The sequence below is a fragment of the Oncorhynchus nerka genome, unplaced genomic scaffold, assembly GCF_034236695.1.
Source record: "Oncorhynchus nerka isolate Pitt River unplaced genomic scaffold, Oner_Uvic_2.0 unplaced_scaffold_1036, whole genome shotgun sequence".
Taxonomy (NCBI): domain Eukaryota; kingdom Metazoa; phylum Chordata; class Actinopteri; order Salmoniformes; family Salmonidae; genus Oncorhynchus; species Oncorhynchus nerka.
Genome location: NW_027040268.1, coordinates 82039 through 97031, shown reverse-complemented (window position 1 = coordinate 97031; position 14993 = coordinate 82039). Strand labels below are relative to the sequence as shown.

Below are 14993 nucleotides of genomic sequence, written 5' to 3'. Positions count from 1 at the left end.
AGATAAGTGACAACCAGACATCAGAGCATGCAGAATGGGTTGAAGACAAAGAGAACAACAGTGACAACCAGACATCAGAGCATGCAGAATGGGTTGAAGACAAAGAGAACAACCAGACATCAGAGCATGCAGAATGGGTTGAAGACAAAGCCAGACATCAGAGCATGCAGAATGGGTTGAAGACAAAGAAAACAACAGTGACAACCAGACATCAGAGCATGCAGAATGGGTTGAAGACAAAGAAAACAACAGTGACAACCAGACATCAGAGCATGCAGAATGGGTTGAAGACAAAGATAAGTGACAACAGACATCAGAGCATGCAGAATGGGTTGAAGACAAAGAGAACAACAGTGACAACCAGACATCAGAGCATGCAGAATGGGTTGAAGACAAAGATAAGTGACAACCAGACATCAGAGCATGCAGAATGGGTTGAAGACAAAGAGAACAACAGTGACAACCAGACATCAGAGCATGCAGAATGGGTTGAAGACAAAGAGAACAACCAGACATCAGAGCAGGTTGCCTGGCTGGTCCACTACAGATCAGAACCTAATGCCTGGCTGGTCCACTACAGTATAGAACAGAACCTAATGTCTAGCTGGTCCACTACTGAACAGAACCTAATGCCTGGCTGGTCCACTACAGAACAGAACCTAATGCCTGACTGGTCCACTACAGAACAGAACAGAACCTAATGACTGGCTGGTCCACTACAGAACAGAACCTAATGCCTGACTGGTCCACTACAGAACAGAACCTAATGCCTGACTGGTCCACTACAGAACAGAACCTAATGCCTGGCTGGTCCACTACAGAACAGAACCTAATGCCTGGCTGGTCCACTACAGAACAGAACCTAATGCCTGGCTGGTCCACTACAGAACAGAACCTAATGCCTGACTGGTCCACTACAGAACAGAACCTAATGCATGACTGGTCCACTACAGAACAGAACCTAATGCCTGGCTGGTCCACTACAGAACAGAACCTAATGCCTGGCTGGTCCACTACATTATAGAACAGAACCTAATGCCTGGCTGGTCCACTACAGAACAGAACCTAATGCCTGGCTGGTCCACTACAGAACAGAACCTAATGCCTGGCTGGTCCACCACAGAACAGAACCTAATGCCTGGCTGGTCCACTACATTATAGAACAGAACCTAATGCCTGGCTGGTCCACTACAGAACAGAACCTAATGCCTGGCTGGTCCACTACATTATAGAACAGAACCTAATGCCTGACTGGTCCACTACAGAACATAACCTAATGCCTGACTGGTCCACTACAGAACAGAACCTAATGCCTGGCTGGTCCACTACAGAACAGAACCTAATGCCTGACTGGTCCACTACATTATAGAACATAACCTAATGCCTGACTGGTCCACTACAGAACAGAACCTAATGCCTGACTGGTCCACTACAGTATAGAACCTAATGCCTGGCTGGTCCACTACAGAACAGAACCTAATGCCTGACTGGTCCACTACAGAACAGAACCTAATGCCTGGCTGGTCCACTACATTATAGAACAGAACCTAATGCCTGACTGGTCCACTACAGAACAGAACCTAATGCCTGACTGGTCCACTACAGAACAGAACCTAATGCCTGACTGGTCCACTACATTATAGAACAGAACCTAATGCCTGACTGGTCCACTACAGAACAGAACCTAATGCCTGACTGGTCCACTACAGAACAGAACCTAATGCCTGGCTGGTCCACTACAGAACAGAACCGAATGCCTGACTGGTCCACTACATTATAGAACAGAACCTAATGCCTGACTGGTCCACTACATTATAGAACAGAACCTAATGCCTGACTGGTCCACTACAGTATAGAACCTAATGCCTGGCTGGTCCACTACAGAACATAACCTAATGCCTGACTGGTCCACTACAGAACAGAACCTAATGCCTGGCTGGTCCACTACAGAACAGAACCTAATGTCTGGCTGGTCCACTACAGAACAGAACCTAATAATGCCTGGCTGGTCCACTACAGAACAGAACCTAATGCCTGACTGGTCCACTACAGAACAGAACCTAATGTCTGGCTGGTCCACTACAGAACAGAACCTAATGTCTGGCTGGTCCACTACAGAACAGAACCTAATGTCTGGCTGGTCCACTACAGAACAGAACCTAATGCCTGACTGGTCCACTACAGAACAGAACCTAATGCCTGACTGGTCCACTACAGAACAGAACCTAATGCCTGACTGGTCCACTACAGAACAGAACCTAATGCCTGGCTGGTCCACTACAGAACAGAACCTAATGCCTGGCTGGTCCACTACATTATAGAACAGAACCTAATGCCTGGCTGGTCCACTACAGAACAGAACCTAATGCCTGGCTGGTCCACTACATTATAGAACAGAACCTAATGCCTGGCTGGTCCACTACAGAACAGAACCTAATGCCTGGCTGGTCCACTACAGAACAGAACCTAATGCCTGACTGGACCACTACATATCAGAACCTAATGCCTGGCTGGTCCACTACATTACAGAACAGAACCTAATGCCTGGCTGGTCCACTACAGAACAGAACCTAATGCCTGGCTGGTCCACTACAGAACAGAACCTAATGCCTGACTGGTCCACTACAGAACAGAACCTAATGCCTGGCTGGTCCACTACAGAACATAACCTAATGCCTGACTGGTCCACTACAGTACTGAACAGAACCTAATGCCTGGCTGGTCCACCACAGAACAGAACCTAATGCCTGGCTGGTCCACTACAGAACAGAACCTAATGCCTGACTGGTCCACTACAGTACTGAACAGAACCTAATGCCTGACTGGTCCACTACAGAACAGAACCTAATGCCTGGCTGGTCCACTACAGAACAGAACCTAATGCCTGACTGGTCCACTACAGATCAGAACCTAATGCCTCGCTGGTCCACTACAGAACAGAACAGAACCTAATGCCCGACTGGTCCACTACAGAACAGAACCTAATGCCTGACTGGTCCACTACATTATAGAACAGAACCTAATGCCCGACTGGTCCACTACAGAACAGAACCTAATGCCTGGCTGGTCCACTACAGTACTGAACAGAACCTAATGCCTGTCTGGTCCACTACTGAACAGAACCTAATGCCTGGCTGGTCCACTACAGTACTGAACAGAACCTAATGCCTGACTGGTCCACTACAGAACAGAACCTAATGCCTGACTGGTCCACTACTGAACAGAACCTAATGCCTGGCTGGTCCACTACAGAACAGAACCTAATGCCTGGCTGGTCCACTACAGAACAGAACCTAATGCCTGGCTGGTCCACTACAGAACAGAACCTAATGCCTGGCTGGTCCACTACAGAACAGAACCTAATGTCTGGCTGGTCCACTACACTACAGAACAGAACCTAATGTCTGGCTGGTCCACTACTGAACAGAACCTAATGCCTGGCTGGTCCACTACATTATAGAACAGAACCTATAGAACAGAACCTAATGCCTGGCTGGCTGGTCCACTGGTCCACTGAACAGAACCTAATGCCTGGCTGGTCCACTACAGAACAGAACCTTAATGCCTGGCTGGTCCACTACAGAACAGAACCTAATGCCTGACTGGACCACTACAGAACAGAACCTAATGCCTGGCTGGTCCACTACATTATAGAACAGAACCTAATGCCTGGCTGGTCCACTACAGTACTGAACAGAACCTAATGTCTAGCTGGTCCACTACAGAACAGAACCTAATGTCTATCTGGTCCACTACACTACAGAACAGAACCTAATGCCTGGCTGGTCCACTACAGAACAGAACCTACCATGGTCCACTGTACTGAACAGAACCTAATATCTAGCTGGTCCATACAGAACCTAACTATCTGGTCCACTACACAGAACAGAACCTTAAACAGAACAGCTCTCACAACACTTTCCAGATTAAACAGCAGCTCTCCCGAGAGTCTACGTGTCCCGTGAGGTGAGCAGCACAAGGTAGAGAGAGAGAGCAGTGGTCAGATTAAATACACCATCAGCAGCACAAGGTAGAGAGAGAGCAGTGGTCAGATTAAATACACCATCAGCAGCACAAGGTAGAGAGAGAGAGCAGTGGTCAGATTAAATACACCATCAGCAGCACAAGGTAGAGAGAGAGAGCAGTGGTCAGATGGCACAAGGTAGAGAGAGAGAGCAGTGGTCAGATTAAATACACCATCAGCAGCACAAGGTAGAGAGAGAGAGCAGTGGTCAGATTAAATACACCATCAGCAGCACAAGGTAGAGAGAGAGAGCAGTGGTCAGATTAAATACACCATCAGCAGCACAAGGTAGAGAGAGAGAGCAGTGGTCAGATTAAATACACCATCAGCAGCACAAGGTAGAGAGAGAGAGCAGTGGTCAGATTAAATACACCATCAGCAGCACAAGGTGAGAGAGAGAGCAGTGGTCAGATTAAATACACCATCAGCAGCACAAGGTAGAGAGAGAGAGCAGTGGTTAAATACACCATCAGCAGCACAAGGTTAAAAATACACCATCAGCAGCACAAGGTAGAGAGAGAGAGCAGTGGTCAGATTAAATACACCATCAGCAGCACAAGGTAGAGAGAGAGAGCAGTGGTCAGAAAATACACCATCAGCAGCACAAGGTAGAGAGAGAGAGCAGTGGTCAGATTAAATACACCATCAGCAGCACAAGGTAGAGAGAGAGAGCAGTGGTCAGATTAAATACACCATCAGCAGCACAAGGTAGAGAGAGAGAGCAGTGGTCAGATTAAATACACCATCAGCAGGACAAGGTAGAGAGAGAGAGCAGTGGTCAGATTAAATACACCATCAGCAGCACAAGGTAGAGAGAGAGAGCAGTGGTCAGATTAAATCACCATCAGCAGCACAAGGTAAAGAGAGCAGTGGTCAGATTAAATACACCATCAGCAGGACAAGGTAGAGAGAGAGAGCAGTGGTCAGATTAAATACACCATCAGCAGCACAAGGTAGAGAGAGAGAGCAGTGGTCAGATTAAATACACCATCAGCAGGACAAGGTAGAGAGAGAGAGCAGTGGTCAGACTAAATACACCATCAGCAGGACAAGGTAGAGAGAGAGAGCAGTGGTCAGACTAAATACACCATCAGCAGCACAAGGTAGAGAGAGCGAGCAGTGGTCAGACTAAATCAGACTGTCACACTGTGATGTCAGTCCACTAGTTTAACTCCTCACCTCTGTGATGTCAGTCCACTAGTTTAACTCCTGTCTCCACCTCTGTGATGTCAGTCTACTAGTTTAACTCCTGTCTCCTCATGTCAGTCCACTAGTTTAACTCCTGTCTCCTCACCTCTGTGATGTCAGTCCACTAGTTTAACTCCTGTCTCCTCACCCCTGTGATGTCTCAGTCCACTAGTTTAACTCCTGTCTCTCACCTCTGTGATGTCAGTCCACTAGTTTAACTCCTGTCTCCTCACCTCTGTGATGTCAGTCCACTAGTTTAACTCCTCCCTCACCCCTGTGATGTCAATCCCTCTGTGATGTCAGTCCACTAGTTTAACTCCTCACCTCTGTGATGTCAGTCCACTAGTTTAACTCCTCACCTCTGTGATGTCAGTCCACTAGTTTAACTCCTCACCTCTGTGATGTCAGTCCACTAGTTTAACTCCTCACCTCTGTGATGTCAGTCCACTAGTTTAACTCCACCCCTGTGATGTCAGTCCACTAGTTTAACTCCCGTGATGTCAGTCCACTAGTTTAACTCCTGTCTCCACTCACCTCTGTGATGTCAGTCCACTAGTTTAACTCCCACCTCTGTGATGTCAGTCCACTAGTTTAACTCCTGTCTCCTCACCTCTCTGATGTCAGTCCACTAGTCAGTCCACTAGTTTAACTCCTCACCTGGTGATGTCAGTCCACTAGTTTAACTCCTCACCTCGGTGATGTCAGTCTACTAGTTTAACTCCAGTCTCCTCACCTCTGTGGTGTCAGTCCACTAGTTTAACTCCTCACCTGTGATGTCAGTCCACTAGTTTAACTCCCGACTCCTCACTGCAGCAGCTGTCAGTCCACTAGTTTAACACCTGTGATGTCAGTCCACTAGTTTAACTCCCGACTTGGCAGCTCCACTAGTTTAACTCCTCACCTGTGATGTCAGTCCACTAGTTTAACTCCCGACTCCTCCCTCTGCGAGCAGCCATCAGTAGCGCCTCCTCAATGCGCTGCAGCTCCTTCTGCTTGGCCTCCTGCTGGTAACGCTCCTCCTTCGCGGCCATACTTTATCGCTTTGAAACAACACACCACATAGTTAATAAACACAACGGGTGTTGGAATTACAATATTCAGAGCTTCAGGTGATGTTTGGTACTTAAATCACTTTGAACAAGACAACATGGTTTCATAGTGGATACATATAGAACAAGACAACATGGTTTCATAGTGGATACATATAGAACAAGACAACATGGTTTCATAGGTTTTTCTGTTGGTTTTCATACACTTTCTTTCATTGTCAAGAAACCAAAGGCACAATCCCAGTCATATTAAGTAAGTCGCTCTGGATAAGAGCGTTGAAATGATAAATCCCATGTAATATTAACAACCCATGCTAGTTGTTGATAATCCCAGTCATATTAACAACCCATGATAGTTGTTGATAACCCCAGTCATATTAACAACCCATGATAGTTGTTGATAATCCCAGTCATATTAACAACCCATGATAGTTGTTGATAATCCCAGTCATATTAACAACCCATGATAGTTGTTGATAATCCCAGTCATATTAACAACCCATGATAGTTGTTGATAATCCCAGTCATATTAACAACCCATGATAGTTGTTGATAATCCCAGTCATATTAACAACCCATGATAGTTGTTGCTAATCCCAGTCATTTTAACAACCCATGATAGTTGTTGATAATCCCAGTCATATTAACAACCCATGATAGTTGATAACCCCAGTCATATTAGCAACCCATGCTAGTTGTTGATAACCCCAGTCATATTAACAACCCATGATAGTTGTTGATAATCCCAGTCATTTTAACAACCCATGATAGTTGATAATAATCCCAGTCATATTAACAACCCATGCTAGTTGATAACCCCAGTCATATTAGCAACCCATGCCCCAGTAGTTGTTGATAACCCCAGTCATATTAACAACCCATGATAGTTGTTGATAATCCCAGTCATATTAACAACCCATGATAGTTGTTGATAATCCCAGTCATATTAACAACCCATGATAGTTGTTGATAATCCCAGTCATATTAACAACCCATGATAGTTGTTGATAATCCCAGTCATATTAACAACCCATGATAGTTGTTGATAATCCCATATTAACAACCCATGATAGTCCCAGTCATTAACAACCCATGATAGTCGTTGATAATCCCAGTCATATTAACAACCCATGATGATAGTTGATAATCCCAGTCATATTAACAACCCATGATAGTTGTTGATAATCCCAGTCATATTAACAACCCATGATAGTTGTTGATAATTTGATAATCCCAGTCATATTAACAACCCATGATAGTTGTTGATAATCCCAGTCATATTAACAACCCATGATAATCCATGATAGATGTTGATAATCCCAGTCATATTAACAACCCATGTGTTTGCTTACTGCTTGACCATCTATAGGCCAACGCCACCAATTACTCAGTAAAGGAACCCCCCCCACAAGGAGAATAGCGTTATGAATAGTAGGAATATTGAAACAGTCCCTCCCTCTCCTAGTGTTATGAAGGAGCCCGACTGCTTTCAGGACCGTGTTCGTGTCCATGGATAACTCAAGGTCTTTGTGTCCAGTGGTTGCCTAGCAGCAGAGGTGTTTTTATCTAGATGTGTCAGCGAAACAGATTAATAATCACATCTAAAACACACAGTACGGGATGAAGGGCTGGGCAACACATCGTCTTATTAAAGAATCTAAAACACACAGTACATCGTCTTATTAAAGAATCTAAAACACACAGTACATCGTCTTATTAAAGAATCTAAAACACACAGTACATTGTCTTATTAAAGAATCTAAAACACACAGTACATGAAGGGCGTCTTATTAAAGAATCTAAAACACACAGTACATGGTCTTATTAAAGAATCTAAAACACACAGTACAGGATGAAGGGCTGGGCAAGACATGGTCTTATTAAAGAATCTAAAACACACAGTACATGGTCTTATTAAAGAATCTAAAACACACAGTACAGGATGAAAGGCTGGGCAACACATCGTCTTATTAAAGAATCTAAAACACACAGTACATCGTCTTATTAAAGAATCTAAAACACACAGTACATCGCCTTATTAAAGAATCTAAAACACACAGTACAGGATGAAAGAATCTGGGCAAGACATGGTCTTATTAAAGAATCTAAAACACACAGTACATGGTCTTATTAAAGAATCTAAAACACACAGTACATGGTCTTATTAAAGAATCTAAAACACACAGTACAGGATGAAGGGCTGGGCAAGACATGGTCTTATTAAAGAATCTAAAACACACTAAAACACACAGTACAGGATGAAGGGCTGGGCAAAAGACATCATCGTCTTATTAAAGAATCTAAAACACACAGTACATTGTCTTATTAAAGAATCTAAAACACACAGTACATGGTCTTATTAAAGAATCTAAAACACACAGTACATTGTCTTATTAAAGAATCTAAAACACACAGTACATCGTCTTATTAAAGAATCTAAAACACACAGTACATCGTCTTATTAAAGAATCTAAAACACACAGCAATACATCGTCTTATTAAAGAATCTAAAACACACAGTACAGGATGAAGGGCTGGGCAACACATCGTCTTATTAAAGAATCTAAAACACACAGTACATTGTCTTATTAAAGAATCTAAAACACACAGTACATGGTCTTATTAAAGAATCTAAAACACACAGTACAGGATGAAGGGCTGGGCAACACATCGTCTTATTAAAGAATCTAAAACACACAGTACATTGTCTTATTAAAGAATCTAAAACACACAGTACATGTCTTATTAAAGAATGGTCTTATTAAAGAATCTAAAACACACAGTACATTGTCTTATTAAAGAATCTAAAACACACAGTACATCGTCTTATTAAAGAATCTAAAACACACAGTACATCGTCTTATTAAAGAATCTAAAACACACAGCAATACATCGTCTTATTAAAGAATCTAAAACACACAGTACATCGATGAAAGGCTAAAACAACACAGTACAGGATGAAGGGCTGGGCAAGACTTATTAAAGAATCTAAAACACACAGTACATTGTCTTATTAAAGAATCTAAAACATACAGTACATGGTCTTATTAAAGAATCTAAAACACACAGTACATGGTCTTATTAAAGAATCTAAAACACACAGTACAGGATGAAGGGCTGGGCAACACATCGTCTTATTAAAGAATCTAAAACACACAGTACATTGTCTTATTAAAGAATCTAAAACATACAGTACATGGTCTTATTAAAGAATCTAAAACACACAGTACATCGTCTTATTAAAGAATCTAAAACACACAGCAATACATCGTCTTATTAAAGAATCTAAAACACACAGCAATACATCGTCTTATTAAAGAATCTTATGTAAATGTTTGATTGAATGTGAAATGACACTGGAACCACCATTCAACAAATGAATAACCTTCTTGATTAACGGAAACGTCCAAATTGTTATTTTTCGTGACTCAAAACAAGACACATTGGAAAAACAAACATGAGACATTTTTTAAAACTTGCAGAAATAAGACTTGTGTTTCAGACAGAAGTCTAGACCCCATAACCAACCAAGGATGTAAAACACTATCTGTCTGTTAGTAGATTGGAGCTGGTGTTTTAATGGAGGTATAGACCCCATAACCAACCAAGGATGTAAAACACTATCTGTCTGTTAGTAGATTGGAGCTGGTGTTTTAATGGAGGTATAGACCCCATAACCAACCAAGGATGTAAAACACCTGTTAGTAGATGGGAGCTGGTGTTTTAATGGAGGTATAGACCCCATAACCAACCAAGGATGTAAAACACTATCTGTCTGTTAGTAGATTGGAGCTGGTGTGTAATGGAGGCATAGACCCCATAACCAACCAAGGATGTAAAACACCTGTTAGTAGATTGGAGCTGGTGTTTTAATGGAGGTATAGACCCCATAACCAACCAAGGATGTAAAACACCTGTTAGTAGATTGGAGCTGGTGTTTTAATGGAGGTATAGACCCCATAACCAACCAAGGATGTAAAACACCTGTTAGTAGATGGGAGCTGGTGTGTAATGGAGGTATAGACCCCATAACCAACCAAGGATGTAAAACACCTGTTAGTAGATTGGAGCTGGTGTTTTAATGGAGGTATAGACCCCATAACCAACCAAGGATGTAAAACACTATCTGTCTGTTAGTAGATTGGAGCTGGTGTGTAATGGAGGTATAGACCCCATAACCAACCAAGGATGTAAAACACCTGTTAGTAGATTGGAGCTGGTGTGTAATGGAGGTATAGACCCCATAACCAACCAAGGATGTAAAACACCTGTTAGTAGATGGGAGCTGGTGTGTAATGGAGGTATAGACCCCATAACCAACCAAGGATGTAAAACACTATCTGTCTGTTAGTATATTAGAGCTGGTTTTTAATGGAAGTATAGACCCCATAACCAACCAAGGATATAGAACACCATCTGTCTGTTAGTAGATTGGAGCTGGTGTGTAATGGAGGTATAGACCCCATAACCAACCAAGGATGTAAAACACCTGTTAGTAGATTGGAGCTGGTGTGTAATGGAGGTATAGACCCCATAACCAACCAAAGATGTAAAACACCTGTTAGTAGATTGGAGCTGGTGTGTAATGGAGGTATAGACCCCATAACCAACCAAGGATGTAAAACACCTGTTAGTAGATGGGAGCTGGTGTTTTAATGGAGGTATAGACCCCATAACCAACCAAGGATGTAAAACACCTGTTAGTAGATTGGAGCTGGTGTTTTAATGGAGGTATAGACCCCATAACCAACCAAGGATGTAAAACACATGTTAGTAGATTGGAGCTGGTGTGTAATGGAGGTATAGACCCCATAACCAACCAAGTATGTAAAACACCTGTTAGTAGATGGGAGCTGGTGTGTAATGGAGGTATAGACCCCATAACCAACCAAGGATGTAAAACACCTGTTAGTAGATTGGAGCTGGTGTTTAATGTAAGTCCACAAATCAGAGGGACAGGATAATGACTTAAAGCGGATATACAGGTACCGTATAACTGTCATTGTGTCAGTATCTGACTTAACTATTCATGTGTTCTCAAGACAAAACCTTGCCATCGAAAACAGGTCCCCCAACAACAACAAAAAAACAGTCTGGAGAAGCTCAGAAGATTCCAGAATAAAACCCACAATTACAAACCATTCTAATACTACACTACTACAGTACCAGTGTGGAATCATCAAGCTGAAACGACTAACGGTATAGTCTAGTTCTGGGTCGTGGAGGCTTTTATTCCAGCCCCTCACTAAGACACCGGATTTAAATAAATCAAATTAAGGTATTTCAGATTCGCTGATTCAGTTGTGTTACTGCAGGGCTGGAACGAAAGCCTGCACACCCAGAAGCTCTCTCTAGGACAGGAGTTGGAGTGACCCCGTGTTAAACGAAGGAGAAAGAGGACATTGGCAGAGTCCAGAGAGAGACTTGATTGGTCTCAGTTCACCACCCTGAACCCAGACTGGAGGATCCTCTTACCATTGTATGGACATGTACGTAACTGAGACACAGCTGAAACACAGATAGCGTCATTGAAATAGATCTTCCTAAGGAGCGTTGATGGCTGGAGGCCACTGTAACTCATTATAGTACAGGACATTATTACAGTGGCATAACAGTCATCGTGACAGTGTTTAGTGGCATAACAGTCTACAGGACAGTATTACAAGTCTTATAATCAAGTGTCACAAATCTCAAAGAGTGTTGTTATGAATCAATTCATGACACTGGCATGTAAGGGCTAGATGTAGGCCAACACTAAATCATTTGGAAACATTTAGAATCATTTGGAATCCTTTAGAATCGTTTGGAATCGTTTGGAATCCTTTAGAATCGTTTGGAATCGTTTGGAATCCTTTAGAATATTTTGGAATCATTTGGAATCGTTTGGAATCCTTTAGAATCCTTTAGAATCATTTAGAGCCATAGAACACAAAGATAGAGGGTATAAACGGTTCCTTACTTGCTCCAGGAACCACCAGCAGATACAGACCATCTAACGTTGCAACTACAGCATCATTGTACAAGTTCTTCCAAGGGATCTTCAATGTCAGTTTTCCTGAAAAACAACAAGGTCCTCAAGTCAATGGGAAGTCAAGAGGATACAATAACATCTGAGTAACAGTCTTACCTCATGGTGTTCTGTATGATCTAATTACAATAACCTTACCTCATGGTGTTCTGTATGGTCTAACTACAATAACATCTGAGTAACAGTCTTACCTCATGGTGTTCTGTATGATCTAACTACAATAACCTTACCTCATGGTATTCTGTATGGTCTAACTACAATAACCTTACCTCATGGTGTTCTGTATGGTCTAACTACAATAACATCTGAGTAACAGTCTTACCTCATGGTATTCTGTATGATATAACTACAATAACCTTACCTCATGGTGTTCTGTATGGTCTAACTACAATAACCTTACCTCATGGTATTCTGTATGGTCTAACTACAATAACCTTACCTCATGGTGTTCTGTATGGTCTAACTACAATAACATCTGAGTAACAGTCTTACCTCATGGTGTTCTGTATGATCTAACTACAATAACCTTACCTCATGGTATTCTGTATGGTCTAACTACAATAACCTTACCTCATGGTGTTCTGTATGATCTAACTACAATAACCTTACCTCATGGTGTTCTGTATGTTCTAACTACAATAACCTTACCTCATGGTGTTCTGTATGATCTAACTACAATAACCTTACCTCATGGTATTCTGTATGGTCTAACTACAATAACATCTGAGTAACAGTCTTACCTCATGGTGTTCTGTATGGTCTAACTACAATAACCTTACCTCATGGTGTTCTGTATGTTCTAACTACAATAACCTTACCTCATGGTATTCTGTATGGTCTAACTACAATAACCTTACCTCATGGTGTTCTGTATGATCTAACTACAATAACCTTACCTCATGGTATTCTGTATGGTCTAACTACAATAACATCTGAGTAACAGTCTTACCTCATGGTGTTCTGTATGGTCTAACTACAATAACCTTACCTCATGGTGTTCTGTATGGTCTAACTACAATAACATCTGAGTAACAGTCTTACCTCATGGTGTTCTGTATGATCTAACTACAATAACCTTACCTCATGGTGTTCTGTATGGTCTAACTACAATAACCTTACCTCATGGTGTTCTGTATGGTCTAACTACAATAACCTTACCTCATGGTGTTCTGTATGGTCTAACTACAATAACCTTACCTCATGGTGTTCTGTATGGTCTAACTACAATAACCTTACCTCATGGTGTTCTGTATGGTCTAACTACAATAACATCTGAGTAACAGTCTTACCTCATGGTGTTCTGTATGGTCTAACTACAATAACCTTACCTCACTGTATGGTCTAACTACAATAACCTTACCTCATGGTGATAACCTTACCTCATGGTGTTCTGTATGGTCTAACTACAATAACATCTGAGTAACAGTCTTACCTCATGGTGTTCTGTATGGTCTAACTACAATAACATCTGAGTAACAGTCTTACCTCATGGTGTTCTGTATGGTCTAACTACAATAACCTTACCTCATGGTGTTCTGTATGTTCTAACTACAATAACATCTGAGTAACAGTCTTACCTCATGGTGTTCTGTATGTTCTAACTACAATAACCTTACCTCATGGTGTTCTGTATGGTCTAACTACAATAACATCTGAGTAACAGTCTTACCTCATGGTGTTCTGTATGTTCTAACTACAATAACCTTACCTCATGGTGTTCTGTATGGTCTAACTACAATAACATCTGAGTAACAGTCTTACCTCATGGTGTTCTGTATGTTCTAACTACAATAACCTTACCTCATGGTGTTCTGTATGGTCTAACTACAATAACCTTACCTCATGGTGTTCTGTATGGTCTAACTACAATAACCTTACCTCATGGTGTTCTGTATGGTCTAACTACAATAACCTTACCTCATGGTGTTCTGTATGTTCTAACTACAATAACATCTGAGTAACAGTCTTACCTCATGGTGTTCTGTATGTTCTAACTACAATAACCTTACCTCATGGTGTTCTGTATGGTCTAACTACAATAACATCTGAGTAACAGTCTTACCTCATGGTGTTCTGTATGGTCTAACTACAATAACCTTACCTCATGGTGTTCTATATGTTCTAACTACAATAACCTTACCTCATGGTGTTCTGTATGGTCTAACTACAATAACCTTACCTCATGGTGTTCTGTATGGTCTAACTACAATAACATCTGAGTAACAGTCTTACCTCATGGTGTTCTGTATGGTCTAACTACAATAACATCTGAGTAACAGTCTTACCTCATGGTGTTCTGTATGGTCTAACTACAATAACCTTACCTCATGGTGTTCTGTATGTTCTAACTACAATAACCTTACCTCATGGTGTTCTGTATGATCTAACTACAATAACCTTACCTCATGGTGTTCTGTATGGTCTAACTACAATAACATCTGAGTAACAGTCTTACCTCATGGTGTTCTGTATGGTCTAACTACAATAACATCTGAGTAACAGTCTTACCTCATGGTGTTCTGTATGTTCTAACTACAATAACATCTGAGTAACAGTCTTACCTCATGGTATTCTGTATGGTCTAACTACAATAACCTTACCTCATGGTGTTCTGTATGGTCTAACTACAATAACCTTACCTCATGGTGTTCTGTATGGTCTAACTACAATAACATCTGAGTAACAGTCTTACCTCATGGTGTTC

At 41.7% G+C, this 14993-nt stretch overlaps 1 protein-coding gene across 1 annotated transcript in view; it reads right to left on the bottom strand.

Annotated features, from left to right (window-relative positions):
* Window positions 1–14993, bottom strand: part of LOC115120877 (intermembrane lipid transfer protein VPS13C-like) — a 99334-nt gene that overhangs the window by 57722 nt on the left and 26619 nt on the right. The window contains 2 exon segments of the mRNA XM_065016312.1: window positions 6147–6244; window positions 12211–12316. Of these exon segments, the coding sequence (XP_064872384.1) occupies window positions 6147–6244; window positions 12211–12316 (204 nt within the window).